This window comes from Lampris incognitus, chromosome 2 (genome assembly GCF_029633865.1).
Source record: "Lampris incognitus isolate fLamInc1 chromosome 2, fLamInc1.hap2, whole genome shotgun sequence".
NCBI classification, from domain to species: domain Eukaryota; kingdom Metazoa; phylum Chordata; class Actinopteri; order Lampriformes; family Lampridae; genus Lampris; species Lampris incognitus.
The window spans coordinates 99,861,631-99,881,740 of NC_079212.1; the positions used below are offsets into that span (position 1 = coordinate 99,861,631).

General features: G+C 42.7%; 1 protein-coding gene across 1 annotated transcript in view; it reads right to left on the reverse strand.

Annotated features, from left to right (window-relative positions):
- Positions 1 to 920: 920 nt before the first annotated feature.
- zgc:171566 overlaps positions 921 to 20,110 on the reverse strand; it is a 37,881-nt gene continuing 18,691 nt past the window's right edge. Inside the window, exons 6-9 of the mRNA XM_056300892.1 lie at positions 8,754 to 8,860; positions 4,489 to 4,579; positions 1,908 to 2,045; positions 921 to 1,042 (exon numbers count right to left, since the gene is read on the reverse strand). Of these exons, the coding sequence (XP_056156867.1) occupies positions 921 to 1,042; positions 1,908 to 2,045; positions 4,489 to 4,579; positions 8,754 to 8,860 (458 nt within the window). The remainder of the gene's footprint in view (positions 1,043 to 1,907; positions 2,046 to 4,488; positions 4,580 to 8,753; positions 8,861 to 20,110) is intronic.

Consider the following 20,110-nt stretch of genomic DNA (forward strand, 5'->3'; position numbering starts at 1 on the left):
TCAATCTTGCCCTTCTTGCTTTGTCTCCAAACCGTCCAACCTGAGCTGTCCCTCTAATATGCTCGTTCCTAATCCTGTTCTTCTTCGTCACTCCCAATGAAAATCTTAGCATCTTCAACTCTGCCACTTCCAGCTCTGCCTCCTGTCTTTTTGTCAGTGCCACTGTCTCCAAACCATACAACATAGCTGGTTTCACACCACGAAATCTTTATATACTGTGACAAAAGACTGTCAAAAATAGAATTTATTAAAGAAACTGCATATCAACTTAATGTTGTCCTATTGATATTGGAATGTTGGAATGAGGATGTTGGAAGTAAAGTCAGGCTCAATTTAAATATTAGCTGTCATTCTTGATTCTGAGATAACTTGATTTTGGTCAAATATTTTCTCTTTCCCAAGTAAATATGATTCTAAGGGAGCATAAAATCCTGTCTACCATCCAGCTATTACAGCCTGCTAGAGCCATGCCGTGTTACATTGGGCTGCTGTAACTGGTAGTCTGAGAACTGGGAGGTGTGTGCATTGAGATACAGACAGAGAGAGAGAGAGATGAAGGGCATGCTCCATCTTCCTTCCCACTGCAAAGACAACATTTTATTTTGCTCTCAGTGCTTTTTTTATTCTGGCAGAGAGGTGAGATACTACGAAAAGACACTGTGAATGGGGTTTCATCTGTCTTGCAAGGATTAGCCACTCTTAATCACTGAGTTTTATCACTGCACTATCAGTACTTTCACTCGGTCTCGAAAATGTAAATTAACTTAGGCTAACTGGTAACTGCAGTCAAATTTTGCACTAAGATGCCACTCCGTCAAGTATCAATCTGCCAAGTGTTTGGATTTACAAGGTGGATCAGAATCTTCTACCAACGTGAAATAAATTGAGTTGGCTCAGGTGTGCTCAATGTGTTTTGTACGTCAGTCGAAATAGTAGTTTTGCAGGAAGACAGACTGGATGCCTCTGTAGACGGGGGAGAAGTTGTAGATGAGAGCCTTCTCCTCTTCCAGAGGACTGGGAAACTGATGGTGGTTCTTCATGGCTGCAGGGTGCAGTAGATGGAAAGTTAGTTGAAACAAGGCAGAGAGAGACATCGGGAAGGGAGAGAAACATTTTGGGGGAGCCGAAGTTTGCTGAATTAAAGAGCAAAAATATCATAGAAAAGACAGAAAAAGGGCAGCTAGAGTAGAGAGTGGGGTAATAATTGATGCAAAAATGAAGAGTGGTGAGACAGTGTAGAGGAGAAGCTGAGCGATATAATAACACATACACAACACACAACAACGGGGTGGCATGACTCAGGAGGTAGAGCGGGTCGTCTAGTAATGGGAAGGTCGCTGCTTCGATCTCCGGCTCTTGCAGAGAGCGTGTCAAAGGGTCCTTGAGCAAGACACTGAATTGATAACTGCTGCTGATGAGCAGGTTGGCGCTTTTCATGGCAGCCTCTGCCATCAGTGTATGAATGTGTGTGTGAATGTGAGGAAAACATCGTGAAGCTCTTTGAGTGGTAGGTACGCTAGAAAATCGCTTTATAAATGCAGTCCATTCACAACATGAGAGCGATGGAGAGAATGGGGATAAGCACAACTGACAGAGAGAGATGTCTTTATGCATGCTCAGTAATCCAAGTAAGAAGATCAAAATCAAATCTCAAGACTGAAGAGGTCACTTAGATGAGTGATGAAACATTTCTCTCAGTAAACATTGTGCCCAGATGAACTGATTTAACTTTCTTTCTTTGACAGAGAGCGAGAGAGGAGTTGATAGAAAGAGGGTTAAAGGTAAAGATGAGCTATCAAGGGGTAACTGAAAGGCTTAGAAGAGTAAAAAAGTGGAAGAAAGAGACCAACTACTAAGAGACCAACTACTAAGAGGTAGCGCACACACAGACAGAAACATAGCCTCACCCTCAGAGACAAAGAAGCTGGCAGTGTAGAAGGAGGCTTTGACAGCCGAGGAGGAGTGAACCATGCCCCGCTTGTCTATCCACTCGAAGGGGCTCTTCTCTGGGTGCCACTGCACCGCATAGAATGGGTACCGGTAGGCTGGTGAAGAGCAGACACGTATTAATTATTAGACAAATTCATCATCAAGTAACTAAATATACCGCAAAAACAAAAAAATGAATAAATAGAAAAAAAATATATTTACTCATTAAAATGAACATGGTCCTCATTAAAGGCATTGTTCATCCTCACTGTTGCAGTCTTTAGAATAGTCTCCATCTTCATCATGACCACCCTTACCAGCATCTTCATTACTTCAACCATTACCATCATCATTGGAGGCATTAATGTCTTTATTATGATAATAATCATTATCACCTCGATGAGGATGGTGTTATCATTGCCATACATATCTTAGACATTTCTGTTATGTACAATAAATTTACAGGCAATCTATCAAGTAAAATTGGTGCAAAAATATGCCAGCAAGAACAGTCAATTATTCAAAAGTATGTTGAAGTGTTACTATACTTTCTAATCTTTGAAAAACACAGTTGCTTGTTTCAGTGTGTTTTTTATTTTATTTTTTTTGAGGGGGGGTTACCCCTTTTTCTCCCCAATCGTATCTGGCCAATTGCCCCACTCTTCCGAGCCGTCCTGGTTGCTGCTCCACCCCTCTGCCGATCTGGGGAGGGCTGCAAACTACCACATGCCTCCTCCGATACATGTGGAGTCACCAGCTGCTGCTTTTCACCTGACAGTGAGGAGTTTCACCTGGGGGATGTAGCACGTGGGAGGATCATGCTATTCCCCCCAGTTCCCCCTCCCCCCCGAACAGGCACCCACGACCGACCAGAGGAGGCACTAGTGCAGCGACCAGGACACATACCCATATCCAGCTTCCCACCCACAGACACAGCCAATTGTGTCCGTAGGGATGCCCAGCCAAGCCAGAGGTAACACGGGGATTTGAACCGCCGATCCCCGTGTTGGTAGACCGCCACGACACCTGGACGCCCCAGCCCCAGTGTGTCATTTTGAAGACTGGGGGTCATCTTTGTTAAATGGTGGCTGTGTTAATCTTCAAACTCTGTTTGTCCCTTTTAGATAGATACTAGATAGATTTATTGTTCTTTCCAAGGAAACTTGTTGCCACAGTCTGTACAGAGCCTCACATAAACACACAGGCACATAAATACAGTAAACACCACACCATGACTACATGAAGGACAACCATACAGTATACATCCACGTTTATGCACACAAACCTATACAGATAGCCCAAATACACATGACAGTTACTGAGGCATTTTGTTTAATGATGCTGTGGCAGAGGAAGCAAAACTCCTGCCATAGGATAGGGATCTGTATCTGTGACCAGATGGCAGTAGTGTGAAGAATGGGCTGAGGGGGTGCCTGGGGTCGTGTGCACTGGTGCGTGCTCTACATTTAATGACTTTGCTGCCAAGGTCTGACAGGTTGGGGATGGGGGAACAGAAAGTGCTTTGAGTTCATGGATGGCAGAAAGTCTTTGCTGGCAGCATTTGTGGATGTCAGTGGTGTGTTGTTCAAATCTCAGTTTGTTGTCCAGGATCAGTCCTCCGAGATATTTGAAGCACTCCACCATCTCAACAGTTTCCTTATTGATGCAGGCGGGGTTGTGGGTGGAGTTGTGGACTGTACTGTGTGTACTGGAAGTGTTAATTAACAAGTCTTTAGTTTTTTGTTTTTTTTGTGGACCCTCCCCCCCGTTCTCCCCAGTTGTACCCAGCCAATTACCCCACTCTTCCGAGCCATCCTGGTCATTGCCCCACCCCTTCTGCTGAACCGGGGAGGGCTGTAGACTACATGCCTCCTCCAATACATGTAGAGTTGCTAGTCGCTTCTTTTCGCCTAATAGTGAGGAGTTTCGCCAGGAGGATGTAGCATGTGGGAGGATCACACTATTCCCCCCAGTCCCCCCCCCTTACTGACCAGAGGAGGCGCTAGTGCAGTGACCAAGACACATACCCACATCTGGCTTCCCACCTGCAGACACGGCCAATTGTGTCTGTAGGGATGCCTGACCAAGCCGGAGAGGTAACACGGGGATTCGAACCGAAGATCCCTGTGTTGGTAGGCAATGAGAAAAAAGCTACGCTATCCAGATGCCCCGTTCTATATTAATTTTTTATTTTTTTTACATTCAGCTGCATGTAATTGTGGCGTCTTGATAGACTGAAACATAGATATTGTCCTTAAGGAGTGCAAGTATGGAAGTGTCATCAGAGTATGTGAAGTATGTTGTGATGGGTAAGGCACTAACAGTCTAGTTAAAGTTGGTTCTCAATGGTCATAATTCACCATTTAGTGGACAATTCAATAGGGGCTTAGTATACCCCTTAATAAAACTTGTGATGTGAGACCCAGTTGCTTCTGTGCCTCATGTGTTAAGAATAGTGACTGCTTGAACACTATCTTGAATGTCATTCTCTTGGCACAACACTGGTAAGCTATCACTCTCCACCAGATTTTCTCTTGTTGGTAAAGGAAATAGCGGTACCTTCCATGGTGGAGATAAAATCCTTCTTTCCATCACTGTTGATTGACAGAACCTTGTAGAACCTCTTCAGCCTTGCATTACCAGTGTAGTTCTGTTGGTCCAAGGACACAGCTGTTACATGTAATTGTACATTATATTACATTACAGTCAATTAGCCAACGCTTTTATCCAAAGCGACTTACAATAAGTGCATTCAACGTAAAAAATCAGGAGAACTACTAGTCATCAGAGGTCATAAGTGCATCTTCTCTCTAAAACAAGCATCTAAGAGCAAAACCAGTGCCAAAGTAAAATCGCAAGAAAGAGATTTTTTCTTTTAAATGAGTAAATACAATAGGTGCTAAGAACAAGTAACAGGGTAGTAGTTCTTGAAGAGGTGAGTTTTCAACCTGTGCCGAAAGATAGGCAGCAAGTCCGCTGTCCTAACATCAGTGGGGAGTTCACGCCACCACTGTGGGGCCAGGACAGAAAAGAGCCGTGACCGGGTCGATCGGCAGCAGGGGCCTCTGAGCGACGGGGCAACCAGGCGTCCCGAGGCAGCAGAGCGAAGTGGTAGGGTGGGGGTGTAGGGCTTGACCATGGCCTGGAGATAGGAAGGAGCTGTTCCTTTCACTGCCCCGTAGGCTAGCACCAGAGTCTTAAACTGGTTGTGAGCAGCTACTGGGAGCCAGTGTAGGGACATGAGAAGGGGAGTTGTGTGGAAGAACTTAGGGCGGTTGAAGACCAGACAAGCTGCAGCTTTCTGAACAAGCTCCAGAGGTCTGATGGCTGACACCGGGGCACCAGCAAGGAGGGAGTTGCCGTAGTCCAGACGGGAGATGACCAGTGCCTGGACGAGCACCTGTGCCATCTTGTCAGTGAGGAATGGGCGAATCCTTCTGATGTTATAGAGGAGAAATCTGCAGGAGCGAGAAACTGATGCGTTTGCAGCAAACAACAGTTGGTTATCCAGGATCACACCCAGATTCCTCGCAGTCCGTGTTGGCGTCACCACGGTGTTGTCAATGGTGATGGCCAGGTCTCGGTGCAGGCAACCTTTCCCTGGGAGGAACATCAGCTCTGTCTTGTCCAAATTGAGCTTCAGGTGGTGTGTCGCCATCCACTCCGAGATGTCAGTCAAGCACGCAGAAATGCGTGTCTCTACTTGTGTGTCAGAGGGAGGAAAGGACAAGATCAGCTGGGTGTCATTGGCATAACAATGGTAAGAGAAGTCATGTGAGCGAATAACAGAACCCAGGAATGTTGTGTACAGGGAGAAAAGGAGATGACCCAGAACCGAACCCTGTGGAACGCCTGTAGTCAGTCTGCGAGGCTCCGACACAGATCCCCTCCATGTCACCTGGTAGGAGCGACCCGTCAGGTAGGATGCAAACATTGAGAGTGCACAGCCTGTGACACCCAGCGCCTCGAGGATAGAGAGGGGGATCTGGTGGTTCACTGTGTCGAATGCAGCTGACAGGTCCAGGAGTATCAGGACAGAGGAGAGAGAGTTTGCTCTCGCAGAGTGCAGTGATTCTGTCACTGCAAGGAGGGCCGTCTCTGTCGAGTGACCCACTCTGAACCCAGACTGGTTGGGGTCCAGGAGGTGGTTCTGGTGGAGGTACAAGAAAGTTGGTTAAAGACAGCACATTCGAAAGTTTGGGATAGAAAGAGTAGAAGGGAAACTTGTCTGTAGTTTTTGACGTCAGAGGGGTTAAGTGATGGTTTCTTGACAAGGGGGATTACTTTAGCAGTCTTGAAGGCAGATGGAAAGCATCCTGCCTGGAGGGAGGTGTTAATGAGGTGGGTTAGAAAGGGAAGGAGTTCAGCGAATGCATTCATTGAAGAGCTCGTTGCAAAAAAGAATATAAAATCCCCTATTTGGGATCATTTTGATTGTAGACTAGACACAACCAGTAAGCCAGACGACCAGAATGAAGTAATTTTTCATCTTAGCAAAAGAGTAGTGTCGGCAAAATATTCTGTGAGCACATATAGTTTTTGGTTGGGTTCTCAAATAGTATTTATAATTGATGTTGCTTTTCAGCACCAATCGATCAGAGAGCAACCACTAAAGGCAGCTTTAATTGTCATTTAGTCACTGGCCTGTTTTGTGATAGACTTGTTGGAAATCAGTGCAACAAGAACTGCATGTGGCCCAACTCCACCTGCCAGTTCCTATTCGCGCACGCTTTGAATCATGCTTTACAGGTTAATTATTTACCGAGTTGAATTCTCGAGCAGGCAGACCAATAAATTAGCAAAATAAAAGTGCAAAAATCACGCAAAAAATGCCCAAAAAAACCAACCAATGATTGGACTCGCCGATTGCCGATATATTAATCCAATTGCCTAAGCCTTGTATGTACTTAACAGAGTAGGGTTGAAGACAAATAATGGATGCAAGTTGAACCCACAGTTTTTGGTTTTGGAGACCAACATCTTGAAACTTGTCCATCATCCTATACAAAGGGAACATCTTTCAGTCTAGCTATTACTAATTACTGAAGACATATCAGACGTGCTAATTAAATTCTGACAGTCTTTTCATCTCCTACAGGTAGGTCAAGGTGATGTATGTATTACTTTTCACATTTAGCAGACACTTGTATCCTAAGCAACTCGGAAAACCCTTACAAGGAACATTGTATTCCTTGCAACACATGGCTGAGTTGGAAGCAATGCTGGGTCTCAAACCATTAACTTCAGCATTGTGACACTTGTGTAGTCCACTATACCTTCTAAGGGCAAAGTCACATTATAGAACATCTCTGAGACCTGTGTTATCTTGCTCAAGCACACTTTGGCAAGGTCGATGTTGAGGCTTCAGTCTGCATCATCTTTTTGTATTTAATCCTCATCTCATCTCATCTCATCATCAGCTGCTTCTCTGGGGTCAGGTCCCGGTGGCAGCAAGCTAAGTAGGGCACTCCAGACATCCCTATCCCCAGCAAGACCCTCGAGCTCCTCCTGGAGGATCCCAAGGTGTTCCAGCGATTTCTAAGTCTACCCCGGGTCTTCTCCCAGTTGGATGTGCCTGGAAAACCTCCAAAGGAAGGCACCCAGGAGGCATCCTAATCAGATGTCCGAACCACCTCAACTGGCTCCTTTCAACACAAAGGAGCAGCGGCTCTACTCCGAGCTCCCTCCAGATGTCCAAGCTCTTCACCCTATTTCTAAGGCTGAGCTCAGACACCCTACAGAGGAAACTAATTTCAGCTGCTTGTATCCGCGATCTCACCCTTTCGTTCACTACCCGAAGCTCATGACCAAAGGTGAGGGTTGGAACGAACATTGACCGGTAAATTGAGAGCTTTGCCTCCCGGCTCAGCTCCCTCTTCACCACAACGGTCCGGTGCAACGTCCGCATTACTGCCGATGCTGCACCAATCCGACTGTCAGTCTCCCACTCCATCCTACCCTCACTCGTGAACAAGACCCCGATATACTTGAACTCCTTCACTTGGGGCATCAACTCATCCCCAACCTGGAGGAAGCAATCAACCATTTCCGGTAGAGAATGCGAACACAGCCCTCACTTTGGTTATACAAGGACTGGATGGCTTGTAGCAACTGCCCCGGTGCCCCATACTCCCGCAGTACACCCCACAGAGTTTCCCGGGGTACACGGTCATAAGCCTTCTCCACATCCACAAAACACATGTAGACTGGCTGGTGAAACTCCCATGCCTCCCTCAGCACTTCCGCAAGGGTAAAGAGTTGGTCCATTGTTCCGCAGCTAGGATGGAATCCACATTGTTCCTCCTGGATTTGAGGTTCGACAATTGGTTGTAGCTTCCTTTCCAGCACCTTAGAGTAAGGTGAGGATGTGCTCCAATTATCGGGGCATCACATTGTTTCATCTTCCTGGGAAAGTCTACTCTACAGTGTATTTAATCCTTGACTGGAAATATGACTGGAAAATTTCTTTCCATTTAAACTCTGTTAAATCTGCTGTAGTTTAAATGAGACATCTTCCATCTAGTTCAGTGGAGTTGTTCTGTGTATCTTTCATAATGCATGTCAAATTCTTACATTAGAGAGATTATCTTGTAACATCTGACTGAGTTAAATCTAACTGCTGAAAGACCTACTGACATACAATAATCCTGAATCACAGAAAAAGAAAAGAGATGAGATAGGACCTATTACATCAAATCAAGTGATGGAAATGGGAGATGATGTTTTCTTCTGTCAGAGATAGGAGGGGAGGAGAGGATAGGCAAGGAAGAGCTGTTTAAGGAGGTGATGGAGGGATAAGGAAGAAGTGAGGGAGACTGGAGTACCTGTTTAGACAGGCTCCAGCTGTGGAAGTTGGAGGTGATGTTTTCATCGGCCAACGACTGAAGAACGTCCCTGGGAAAATTTCGGAATAAACGACTAAACCGAGCTTCTGGAAGAGAGAGAGAATGCATTCAACACACACACACACACACACACGCACACACACACACACACAAAATGTATGATACATAAAAATGCAGTTACACATGCACACAAACACAACAGATCCAAATGCAAACGTACAAACACAAAGACATTAAGTCACTAGCAAGATAAAGATGAGTTGTGAAATGTAGACGGTTAAGTAAATAGAGAAGAGGTTTGGGTAAACTGTATGGTCACACTATTCTACAGTACACTAATAAGACATAACAAACCATACTTTGTATTAAATTAGACAAAAACTAGAAATAATATGTTCTTTATTAGACAGTAAACAAGCACAGTTATACCCTAATTAGACACCATAAATCTAAATTATGCTGTAATTAGAAACCCCATATAATGCCATATTAGACCCAAAATAATGCTATACTTAGACACTGTTATATTATCTTATTCTCTAATTAGAAACCAGTCACAAATGGTTGCTACTTAACACATCCCTCGTAGCCTGAATGTTCTCCAGTCCCGTGGAGTTAGTGGGTAGTAATACATAGCCTAATACATACATGCTTCCTCGACACTTTACTCGCATACTAGTTAAGACATCAGACCATTTAATGCCATGTCCCTATCCGACCCCAGTATCATTAGGCTATGGAGGCTGCCAGGATACTGCAACTTTATTTCCCTCCGTCAGACCTTTATTAGATTTTCTTAGAGGCTAATTTGTGCCATATTACGACAAAGCTGTGCTGTAAACTAAAGCAGGGTCAGCTTCAGGCAAGTGTGATTTACGATTTATTAATCTTAAATCTACCTTAATCTTAAATCTAAATTAATAATAAATCAAAGTTAAATTAATCTTAAATTAAATCTAATCTCATTAAATCTAAGTAAATCTAAATAGTAAGTAATAATATTTACTAAGAAATACTATTTACTAAATACTAAGTAAATCTAAGTAAATCTAAAAATTCAATCTAAAATTAAATCTAATCTTAAATTAAATTAATCTTAAATTAATCTTAAATTAATCTTAAATCGAAGTTAGATTTAAGGCAAGTTAGATTTTAGATTTAAGGCAAGTTAGATTTAAAACAGCTTCAGGCAAGTTAGATTTAAGACTTTTTTCATGCCAATTGGAATGAGATTTAAGACCAATTTTACAATAACCAAAAATGAAGGGGGAAAAAATCACATAGAGACAATTTTGCCCAAATGTTTATTGTAAAATAAAACGTGACTTTTTTGGTCCAGTAAAAAAGTTATATGATCTGCTTCAAATGTTGAAAAAAATGTAACACTTTCTAGACTGGAACACATGGAAAACAATATCAGGCAAATATATTACAGATACAGCCATCTAGACTAACCGGCTGGTCCGTGACAGGGCCCGTACAGATCCCTGCTGGGTCCTTGGTTGTTTTGAGATCCCACCTTGATGACGTAGTGAGCGCAGCCCTGACTCGTAACACCCCTAAGCACTGTGTGGAAACTAGCTGCAATGTTTTATCCATCCATGAGGAGGAGCAGTGATTATGCCCAGTGTCATTGACCCAGTGAGCCTGAAATCAGATGTTCTGATCATAGTATGAGGGAGGGTGCTTCCCACACAGAGCCTTCTTTTAGTGAAACACTTGTTATTATCATAAGGTCATGAAAATACGACACTGTGGCCCAGTGGTTAGCACTGTCACCTCACAGCAAGGAGGTCCTGGGTTCGAACACCGGGGTTGTCCAACTTTGGGGGCCATCCCAGGTTATCCTCTATGTGGAGTTTGCATGTTCTCCCCGTGTCTGCGTGGGTTTTTTTCCGGGTGCTCCAGTTTCCCCCACCGTCAAAAAGACATGCATGTTAGGGTTAATACTCCTGTCTGTGCCCCTGACTGAGGCATGGCAAGATGAACTGGAGTTGGTCCACAAGCGTTGCGCAGAAGCTGCCCACTGCTCCTAGCTACACAGCTAGGATGGGTTAAATGCAGATTATAATTTCCTCACGGGATTAATAATGTATATCAAAATCCCCCAAAAAATTTTTTTAAATAGAGGTCGTTCAAATTGAGCAAACAAGCGAGAAGGCTGAAAGACACAGGCCTCTAATTGCTGATTATACATCTATTCTGTTCTGTGCCATGAAAATGCCAAAAGGTGCATTATTCAACAGAACCGCATGAAAAATGAAAGCAATACGAGTGGGAAATGATTGATATACAGTAACAAATAACCATGTGCGAGGGTGTGCGTTGCACTCATCCGTGCAGCTCATCTGCTGTTAACAAGGCCTATGATTTATCTAGTCACAGAGTAGCCTACATGCCAGTACTGTAACACACCAGGACAAACCTGACTGTTTTTTATACATGTTTACGGTCAATATAATGTAATAGGTGAAATCAGTTGTAAAGGACAGTTTAAAACATATTTTGTGATTGCAGAATAAACAATACTTTAAAAAAAATCCAAGAAGAGAGAGAGAGAGCAAAAATAGCGTACTTGGCTGCAAGAATCAGGCACTTGCAAAATAAACACATTACTTTTTAAAAACCATCCCTCTGTTTCTTTTTTCTTTTTTTTTTGTCTTTTACGAAACAATTTATCCTGTATTTGTCCAGGTTGGCTCTCTAGTCTCAACTCTATCCCTACTGTTTAAATGATGCAATCAGTTTAAACAGGCAGTATGCTCACAAACATCTCCTGCATATCTTGGCAGGTAATAAAGCCTAAACACATCATTAGCATTACAATGTACCTTTTTGTTTTCACTTAATGAGCGAGTGTGTCCTCCCAACAGGTCTCCCAGCCCCCACATTGTCACACAGATCGTCACACTGAGTGTAAGAGCGTATGTAACACCACAAATCTGTTGGTTACTGTCGAGCCCCAACACAGCTCATAATTTCTGTTTGTTCTTTATTTTTTTAACTTCATCTTGATTTATATCTGATATACTATCTTGGTATATCTTGTTCATTACACAAAATAGGAAAGACAGTAAAAAGGCATTGTTAATGCTGTGCATTTTTATTGACATTATGAGTCATTCACTATCTTTCAAATTCAGTGGCTACAATAACCAATACACTGCCTCTCAGGGTTGACCTTACAGGGGCTCCTCAGTCTCTCTCTTTCTGATGTTGTGCTTCTGTTCCCCAATAGTTCTGGAACTCTTTGGGTCATGTAGAACTGGACCTTCTCTTTTATGTTCAGTGGTAACTCCATTTTCCCATTTGTCCCGCTCCAGTTCACCCTCTTCACCCAGCTCTAATATGACTTGAATGGTCCAAGAGCCATGAAGACATGAGATGCATACACCTTGGGCCGATACTCTCACCGCATAAAATAGTCTCTGTAAAATTCCTCGTCCCATTCAGTGGCTAAGGCTCTGATATAGATGTCTGGCGAGGGACCTGGCACTGGCGTAGTGGCCCTGGAGCAGGCTGGTGTGGCAGCTGATGATGCTGGATGGGTGGGCCGTGAGACCTCTCGCCCACTGCCTTCATCTGCATGTGTGGGTCTAAACAGTCAATGTCTCGCAAAAGGACCGGCAGCCAGCTGCTCCTGCCATGCTGGTGCTGGTCTGCAACCTAGGCAAGCTTCTGTGTCACCCAGTCTCTGCATCATAGACCCTAGCACAGACCTCAGGGTAGCACAACCCTGCATTCTTCCTGCAGCACTGGTGTCTGGGGGCTGACCCATTGGGCTTCAATGGCACCTAGTCATTGTTGTATGTCGGTGACATAAAACAATGTGACACCATGTCACAAACCCCCCCAGTGTTACAAAACTCGGTCCCGTTCAACACACTGACAGTATCAGCTGGATAGCTCAGTAGGTAACAACATCGGCTTTACATGCTGGAGATTGGGGGTTCAAACCCCAGTTGGGGCAAGTCTCCATTAAGAGTCCGTGGCTTAGATTCATAATACTATACAAACCAGCTACCTTGGATATGAGTGGGACTGTAACATGAATAGAGTTATAACAGCTTGGACATCGCCCGGGTTAACAAGGTCCGCATCAGGTGTCAAGGAACCAGGGCAACCTGATGAGAAATGGGCTACTGGAACAAGACATTAATTTACTAGGGCCGACAACCTGGAACTGATGGAATGCTACTATAACAGCTGACCCCGGGAGAGGGGCTATATGAAGCATATGTCGGAACTGTGGACCAGTAGGAGACCTACTTCTACGCTGACTCAGAAGCAGCTTGTGGCTGAATGCTCAAATATCAATAGAAGGAAGCTCCTGTCATGGCTTGAGATGGAGAGGCTCCAACAGGATGATTATACAGTTCAGCTCCCTGAATCCTGCCGAATAGGCAGGTGATACACGAGGACAGACTCCAACCAGCTGAAACAACCAGCTTTTGATGGTGGGAGGAAACTGGCGCACCCAGAGGAAACCCACGCACATACAGGGAAAACATGAAAAGCCCACACAGAAATGATCTGGGATGGCCTGGGTTTCGAACCCAGTACCTTCTTGCTGTGAGGCAGCAGTGCTAACTACTGGACTGCCCACATGTCTAACTACTGGACTGCCCCCATGCTGCCCACATGTATGTATGTTGATATAATCTGATTTCAGTTAGTTTACAAGTGACAGGGCTCATGGTTATTCTGTGTGAGGTAAGATGTTCCCCAGCATGAAAAATTATAAAAAGTGGGGAATGTGAAAGGAAATTGTAATGAAGCATTAGGAATTATCATTTATCCGTTGTGTATTTGTGTCTCTATACTCTATGGGGCAAATCGCTTTAAAGAAAGGTCTTGTGAACTCTCCAGCGTGGAGTAAGGAATGTTTGTAAATGCGGGATGGGTGTTATCTTCTCTCCCATCTTCCCTGCTTGTCACACAGTCCCTTGTGATTCTATATGGCCCCTAGCCCTTCTGTTGTCTACGAGTCAAAAATTACCCATAAAAATGTTTAACAGCAGAGAAAAGACTTTAAATTATCTTTTTTCAAAATGAAATTCGATAGCTTTTCCTAGTGTGACCCCAACATTAGAAAAAGTGAAACATTGATTTTGTTCATATTTCCATGAAAGCTGTACACCACTAGGGTACTAAGATTGTCTTAGGGTCATGTTTGACCCTAAGACAAAAACTACTTCCTGCACATTTCTGCTCCTTTCTTAGGCTATACAAGTGCTATATCTAGTTAAAAAGTTAAAATTTACACATATGCGGTACCTTAAGCAATAATAATAATAATAATAATAATAATAATAAACCTCTACTTTAGTAAAGAAAACAAGTATGACAGGTGTGTTGTAATAAAAACGATTGGTGTCCACTGATTAAATGTAGTCTTTCTGCACTGTGAAGAGGGAAAACCCAGGTAGTCACAACGTTTGTGATGAATGACAGGTTGTTTCTTCATGCAAAATAGATTTGGGGTTTAGAATTAAATTAAGTTGCTTTAATTTAGAGGTTTAATGAAGGCCGGTCATAAATGGCCCTTAAGACAAGGGCAGTATACAGGATGTGTGGACAACACAAGGGCTAGCTTGCAATGACCAAATCTTTGAACTAACCTATGGTGTGAGGTACAAGGAAAATGTAAGGTTTGAAGTTGGCCAATGGATACGTTTTTCTTCATCTTGGAAGGGTGTATAATGAAGACTTTGGTCAGTGAGAATACAGGGACGGGACCCATGAGGTCTGACCAGTGTTTGACTGTATGGTACAGTATTTGTGTTGTCTGGTCTGGTCTGTGTGTTGTACAATACTGATTGTCTTTTATCATCAACCATCATTGCTTTGTGTAATTATTTTGAGTCCAGAGTGTTCACAGGCAAATTTCCACGCCAAGAGCATCAAAACCTATTTCACTGCCACTGTTAATACAATATAAATGAATGAAAAACAACAACAATTCAATGTGATCCTCGTTCAATAAATAAATACTGGTAGTTGGGTAGTAATTTAAAAAATGTTGTGTGTAAAATTTTGTGACAGGAAAAGCCTGTGAATGAAACTACTCTTAACAATTTCAATAAATAAAGTAATCAATTTATTTATTATTTATCAATATGGTGTCTTTTCTCTGGGAAGTATAGCATGATTGTATAACATAACTGTATAATTGAGCAATATCACACGAGAGGGGGTGCTGATATTCAGTATAACAGCATTCCCTTTCACGTGATATTGCTTTTATACAACAGTTCTACAATCGCCATTTATTAGTTAACAGTAATAAGCGACAACAGATTATGATTTGTCTATTTAATCATTTATTTAGCTCCGCCAACAAATGGTTCCACAGCTACGCTCTTGAACTTGGACCGTTGCCAGGCAACCTGAACACAAACATTGCCCTGCACAGCTTGCTACTTTGTATAGGTCTACACACATTACCGCTGGCTAGCTACTTGGTATCATGTACATTAATCTGGACCTGTGCGCAGAACACCTGTGTGGCGGAGTGATACATATAGTTAAACGTCCCAGTGCTGTTATACTGAATATCAGCACCCATGGAAGGCCTCTTGTCCAATTAAATGACTTGGTTGGAATTAACTGTTGTATAATAAACTATAATTTTCGGTAACACTTTAGTATGGGGAACATAGTCACCGTTAATTAGGTGCTTATTAGCATGCAAATTAGCAACATATTGGCTCTTAATTGGTCATTATTACGTACTCATTAATGCCTTATTCTGCATGGCCTTATTATACAACCAGTAAGCCATCAACTATGAGTTTTCCCTCTATAACCTCAGAATTATTGCTTATTAGTAGTACCATCTCAATATGCTTCGCTTAGTATGGACTTTATAAGGTGGTAGTACCACAGGAACAGTTATTCTCCCTTACTAACACTTAATGAATATGGTCTGTTCTTACATAACAAAACACAAAACTACAAGTGTTCATAGTGTTAAATTACTCTAAATTAAGTTTTTTTACTTAGAATATGTTCCCCATACTAAAGTGTTACCTAATTTTCTTAAGAGTAATAATGCACCGGGGTGAGCAGTACTAGTGTGTATAACTGGAAAGTGGCAGTGGTTTGACTGGGCAGAGGGCAGTGGATATGCTTGTGTAATATTACTGAAAATGTACTTTATTGGGAGAAATAAGATCAAAGTGTCCCCATACAGGGGAAGTTCGTCTCTTTCTTGCTGGCTACGTCTTAAACTACCGAAGCTCAACTCGACTTCCTGGATTTCTTGACACACACTTTGAAGCCTCAGCACACCACGTAAAATCACTACAATGAGCCGTACAGGCAATTTCAGAATGTAGCCAGTTGTGAAATCACATTGGGAGATGACTGGTCAAGTCCAGCCAAAGTGTTCACACAATCACTGCCTTCAAATAGTAGCTGTGAACTGGTTGGCTGAATTTAATTTGTTTTCTGGCTACTAAAATCACTTTGATCACCCATTTCATCTGACAGATGCAGTGTTTTTATTTTTTGTCCTTCTTTTTTTCACAGCTCACTAGGTGTGCCATATTGCATTTGATGCAAAACGTCAGTGTGAAGCATAGTTGAAGAAATTCACAGTTAGGGAACACAGGAGAGGCTGAAATAAAATCATGATTTTGACTCAGCTATTCACTCTTTTACAGTGAGCACCCTGGTAATAGGAACAGTACAATCTATGATCCCTGGAAAGGTGTTTGTTGTCGACCTTTGTTGCAACAGTAATGACCAAGAACTCGATTTATAATTAAAAGCCCTGATTTCCATAGTAAGTAACTAGAATGTTTGCCCCGTGATACAGAATTGGACAAATATATACAGAATTGGACAAGCCACACAAAGATGAAATTTGATAGTTTTACATAATATCTTTAAACATTATGTTTTGCTTGGGTAACAGAAAAGGCTTCAAGGATTTCAGAAAGGTTATCAGATTGGCAGATTTAGGTCAGGAAGCCTTGCCCAACCCACATCAGAAGTGCCACAAATTGGCACAAAACAAGTTTTCTAGATTGCCAATGTATTTCCAAAATGGTGCTACCAGAAAACTAATACAGTGTATCTGTACAGCGCTAACTGTAACCCATCTATTAGTTAGCTTGTGTCCATTGCTCAGATTTGTCTTGATTTTGTCTACCAACAGTTTCACATAGCAATGTCTGATCAAGGTTTTTTGCCCTTGATCCAATCCGAGTCATTTGGTTTTCTAGGAAGCCTGCTGATCCAAGTCTGGATCCAATATTTGTATTTTACGACATAATACAGCTGCTACACACTTCAATTATATCAGAGTTGGTAAAACCAATCCAATTTAGGTAATATATGCTTGAAAATTCAATCAGGCAGGGTGGAGTGGGTGGAGAAGATTGTCAGGAGTGATTTGCAACAGAAGGGTACCAGCAAGAGTTAAAGGGAAGGTTTACAAGATGGTTGTGAGACCAGTTATGTTATATGGGTTGGAGACAGTGACACTGATGAAAAGACAGGAGGCAGAGCTGGAGGTGGCAGAGTTGAAGATGCTAAGATTTTCACTGGGAGTGACGAAGAAGGACAGGATTAGGAACGAATATATTAGAGGGACAGCTCAGGTTGAATGGTTTGGAGACAAAGCAAGAGAGGCAAAATTGAGATGGTTTGGACATGTGCAGAGGAGAGATGCTGGGCATTATAGATTAGATTAGATTAGATTGTTTTATTAGCCACATGACCAAGGCCGGTGGAATTTGTTTTTGGTACACAAACTCTGCAGCACAATACATACATGGACAACAACAGACACTCCACATATTATCATGAACAATACAATTACACAATAACAGAAATAAACATATCAGGCATAACAGTTAGGTGAATGGTGGTATTTATGCCAATGGCGTGTGAGGGGGAGACTATAGGGAGAGATTCAGAGTCCTGATGGCTATATTGGGAGAAGGATGCTGAATATGGAGCTGCCGGGGAAGAGGAAAAGAGGAAGGCCAAAGAGGAGGTTTATGGATGTGGTGAGAGAGGATATGCAGGTGGCTGGTGTGACAGAGGAAGATGCAGAGGACAGGAAGAGATGGAAATGGATGATCTGCTGTGGTGACCCCTAACGGGAGCAGCCGAAAGTAGTAGCAAATGCTTGAAAATTGAATAGCAATTATTTAAATAATGAATACATAAATAAAATGCTCCAAAAATTTGGAAAATAAATGAATGAACCTGAAATGAATTTGTAAATGGGTAAATTAATTTATTTCACATTACCCATTTGGTCATCCACTGTTATCGCAGAATTTATTTTCACTAGCAGGATTTATTTTCCTTCAGCAGAATTTTCCTTAGGGGCATGGCCTAATTTTATCTTCAATATGCAAATTGTCCCAGATTGTGCAATCGTGATTGGACGATCTATGGCATGGTATCTGGTTCGATTGCTAATGTGGCATTAGGAGTATGATTAAGGAGCATTGGCAGGTAGCAACATGTCCTTGTTCACACAAACTGCAGCGTTCAGTCTGAATGCTTGAGCTAGGCTACATTAGGCTACTATAGGGTCCTCCCCCTGGGCTATGCATGCACAGAATGCTCCCCCGGGGCTTTAATGTGCATGCACAGGGGTGGGGGGGGCACTTCACTTGCTCTTTCTCAACTTTACAATCTTCAACATTGCAGTTGTCCTTCCCACATCCCCCACATCTTCTGACTCATTACATACTGCAGCAACATGACCATATTCTTGACAGCAAAAATATCTTAAGAAGAGCTCTTTCTTAGGCCTCACTCTGTAAGTCACATAACCAATGGTACACAGTTTCTGGCAGTTCCCCTTCAAAGGTCAAACACACAGAGTTACTGTCCTCCTTCTCAGAATCTAGTCATTCTTCTTGCCTCACACACACCTGCAACATCCCAAAATGTCTCAGCCTCTACTGACAGTGGCATGCCACTTATCACTCCCTTCCTCTTTGCTCTTAATCAGAGTGGGAAGCAAGTCATGCAGATACATCTAAATATCTCCCTCTTTGCAAGTCATGCAGAGACATCTAAATATCTCTATCTTAAAGGCTCTATCTCTCTGATGCTTTCAGATAAAATCAGTGATAGCCATCCCACATCTCGTTATCCTAATTAATTGTGCATCTCCAAGTTTTCTCCCTACAAACTTTCCGACATCATGTGCGTCCTTGAAAATGCCATCTTCTTTCGTCACATCCATCATCCCAATGAAATACTTCTCTGTTCCCAATGACTGACTAGAATTGCTTGAGCAATTCAATGTATTCCTCCTCCTTTTCTTAGGTTCAAACCCTCTCATGTCCTCATTTCCAATTTCGCTCTCTAACTCTGACTCCGATGCCAATTTTGCCCTGACGAGCACTTCCCATGGACTTGACATGACTTTCCTGATGCATCTGCCAGGCGTGCCTCAAAAGTTCTTCTTCTGTGTACTCTAGTTCATAAAGGTATCCTCTTGTGTCTACAGTAAATGGCATTTAGTCGCTGCTGTCATAATCATTCATTTTTAGTTTCTTGTATTTTTTTGTCTCTTCTATAACCTACTGGAACTCTGGCCCAAACAGCTGATCTACGTGTGGCATGATACAGTAAAGAGGGGGAAGTACTCTAAATATAGCTAGCCCTGCCTATACTCCTGCCTGCTTTTCCAAACTGCGGGTACGCCGACCCCGGTCTACTGTAGGTAATACACTGACTATGGTTACTGCATACAACCACACTTCAAAAAATCCAAACTATGCCTTTTTAAACATGCCTGAGACATGTTGTGCAGTTGGATGTCATAATCTGAGAGGTGAAAAACTGGTGTAACTTTTCATGTATTTCCAGCAGACCAAGAAAGACGCAAAGTGGATTGTGTTGGTCAGACGGGAGAAGTGGCAGGCCACTGAATACCCGCATTTATGTGGTGAACATTTCATGTTGGGTTTGTAGATTTTCATTATCAATCTGAGTGCAAAGCACCTGCTTGTTCACATTTCACATTTAGTGTGATAATCGGATATTTTATGAATTTGTAGGGGAAAAGAGTGATCATCCCCTTTCCCCAGACAACATTCCCAGCATTTTCTCCTTCATCAGGATGCCAGAGAAAAAGCAAGAAGCATGGTATTTGTGGAAAAACTAAAATGAGGCAGCTTTTGAAAGAAAGAAAGAGGGATCAAGAGAAGAAACTCTCAGCAGCCAGTGCTCTCATTGCTATATCAGTGATTACAGAACACGTTGGTGAACCTGAAGGCAGCGAAGAATTCTAGGACCTGGGAGAAAGTGAGACTACCACAAGTATAGCTTGTTTGCAGTCACGTGATTCTGGTGAC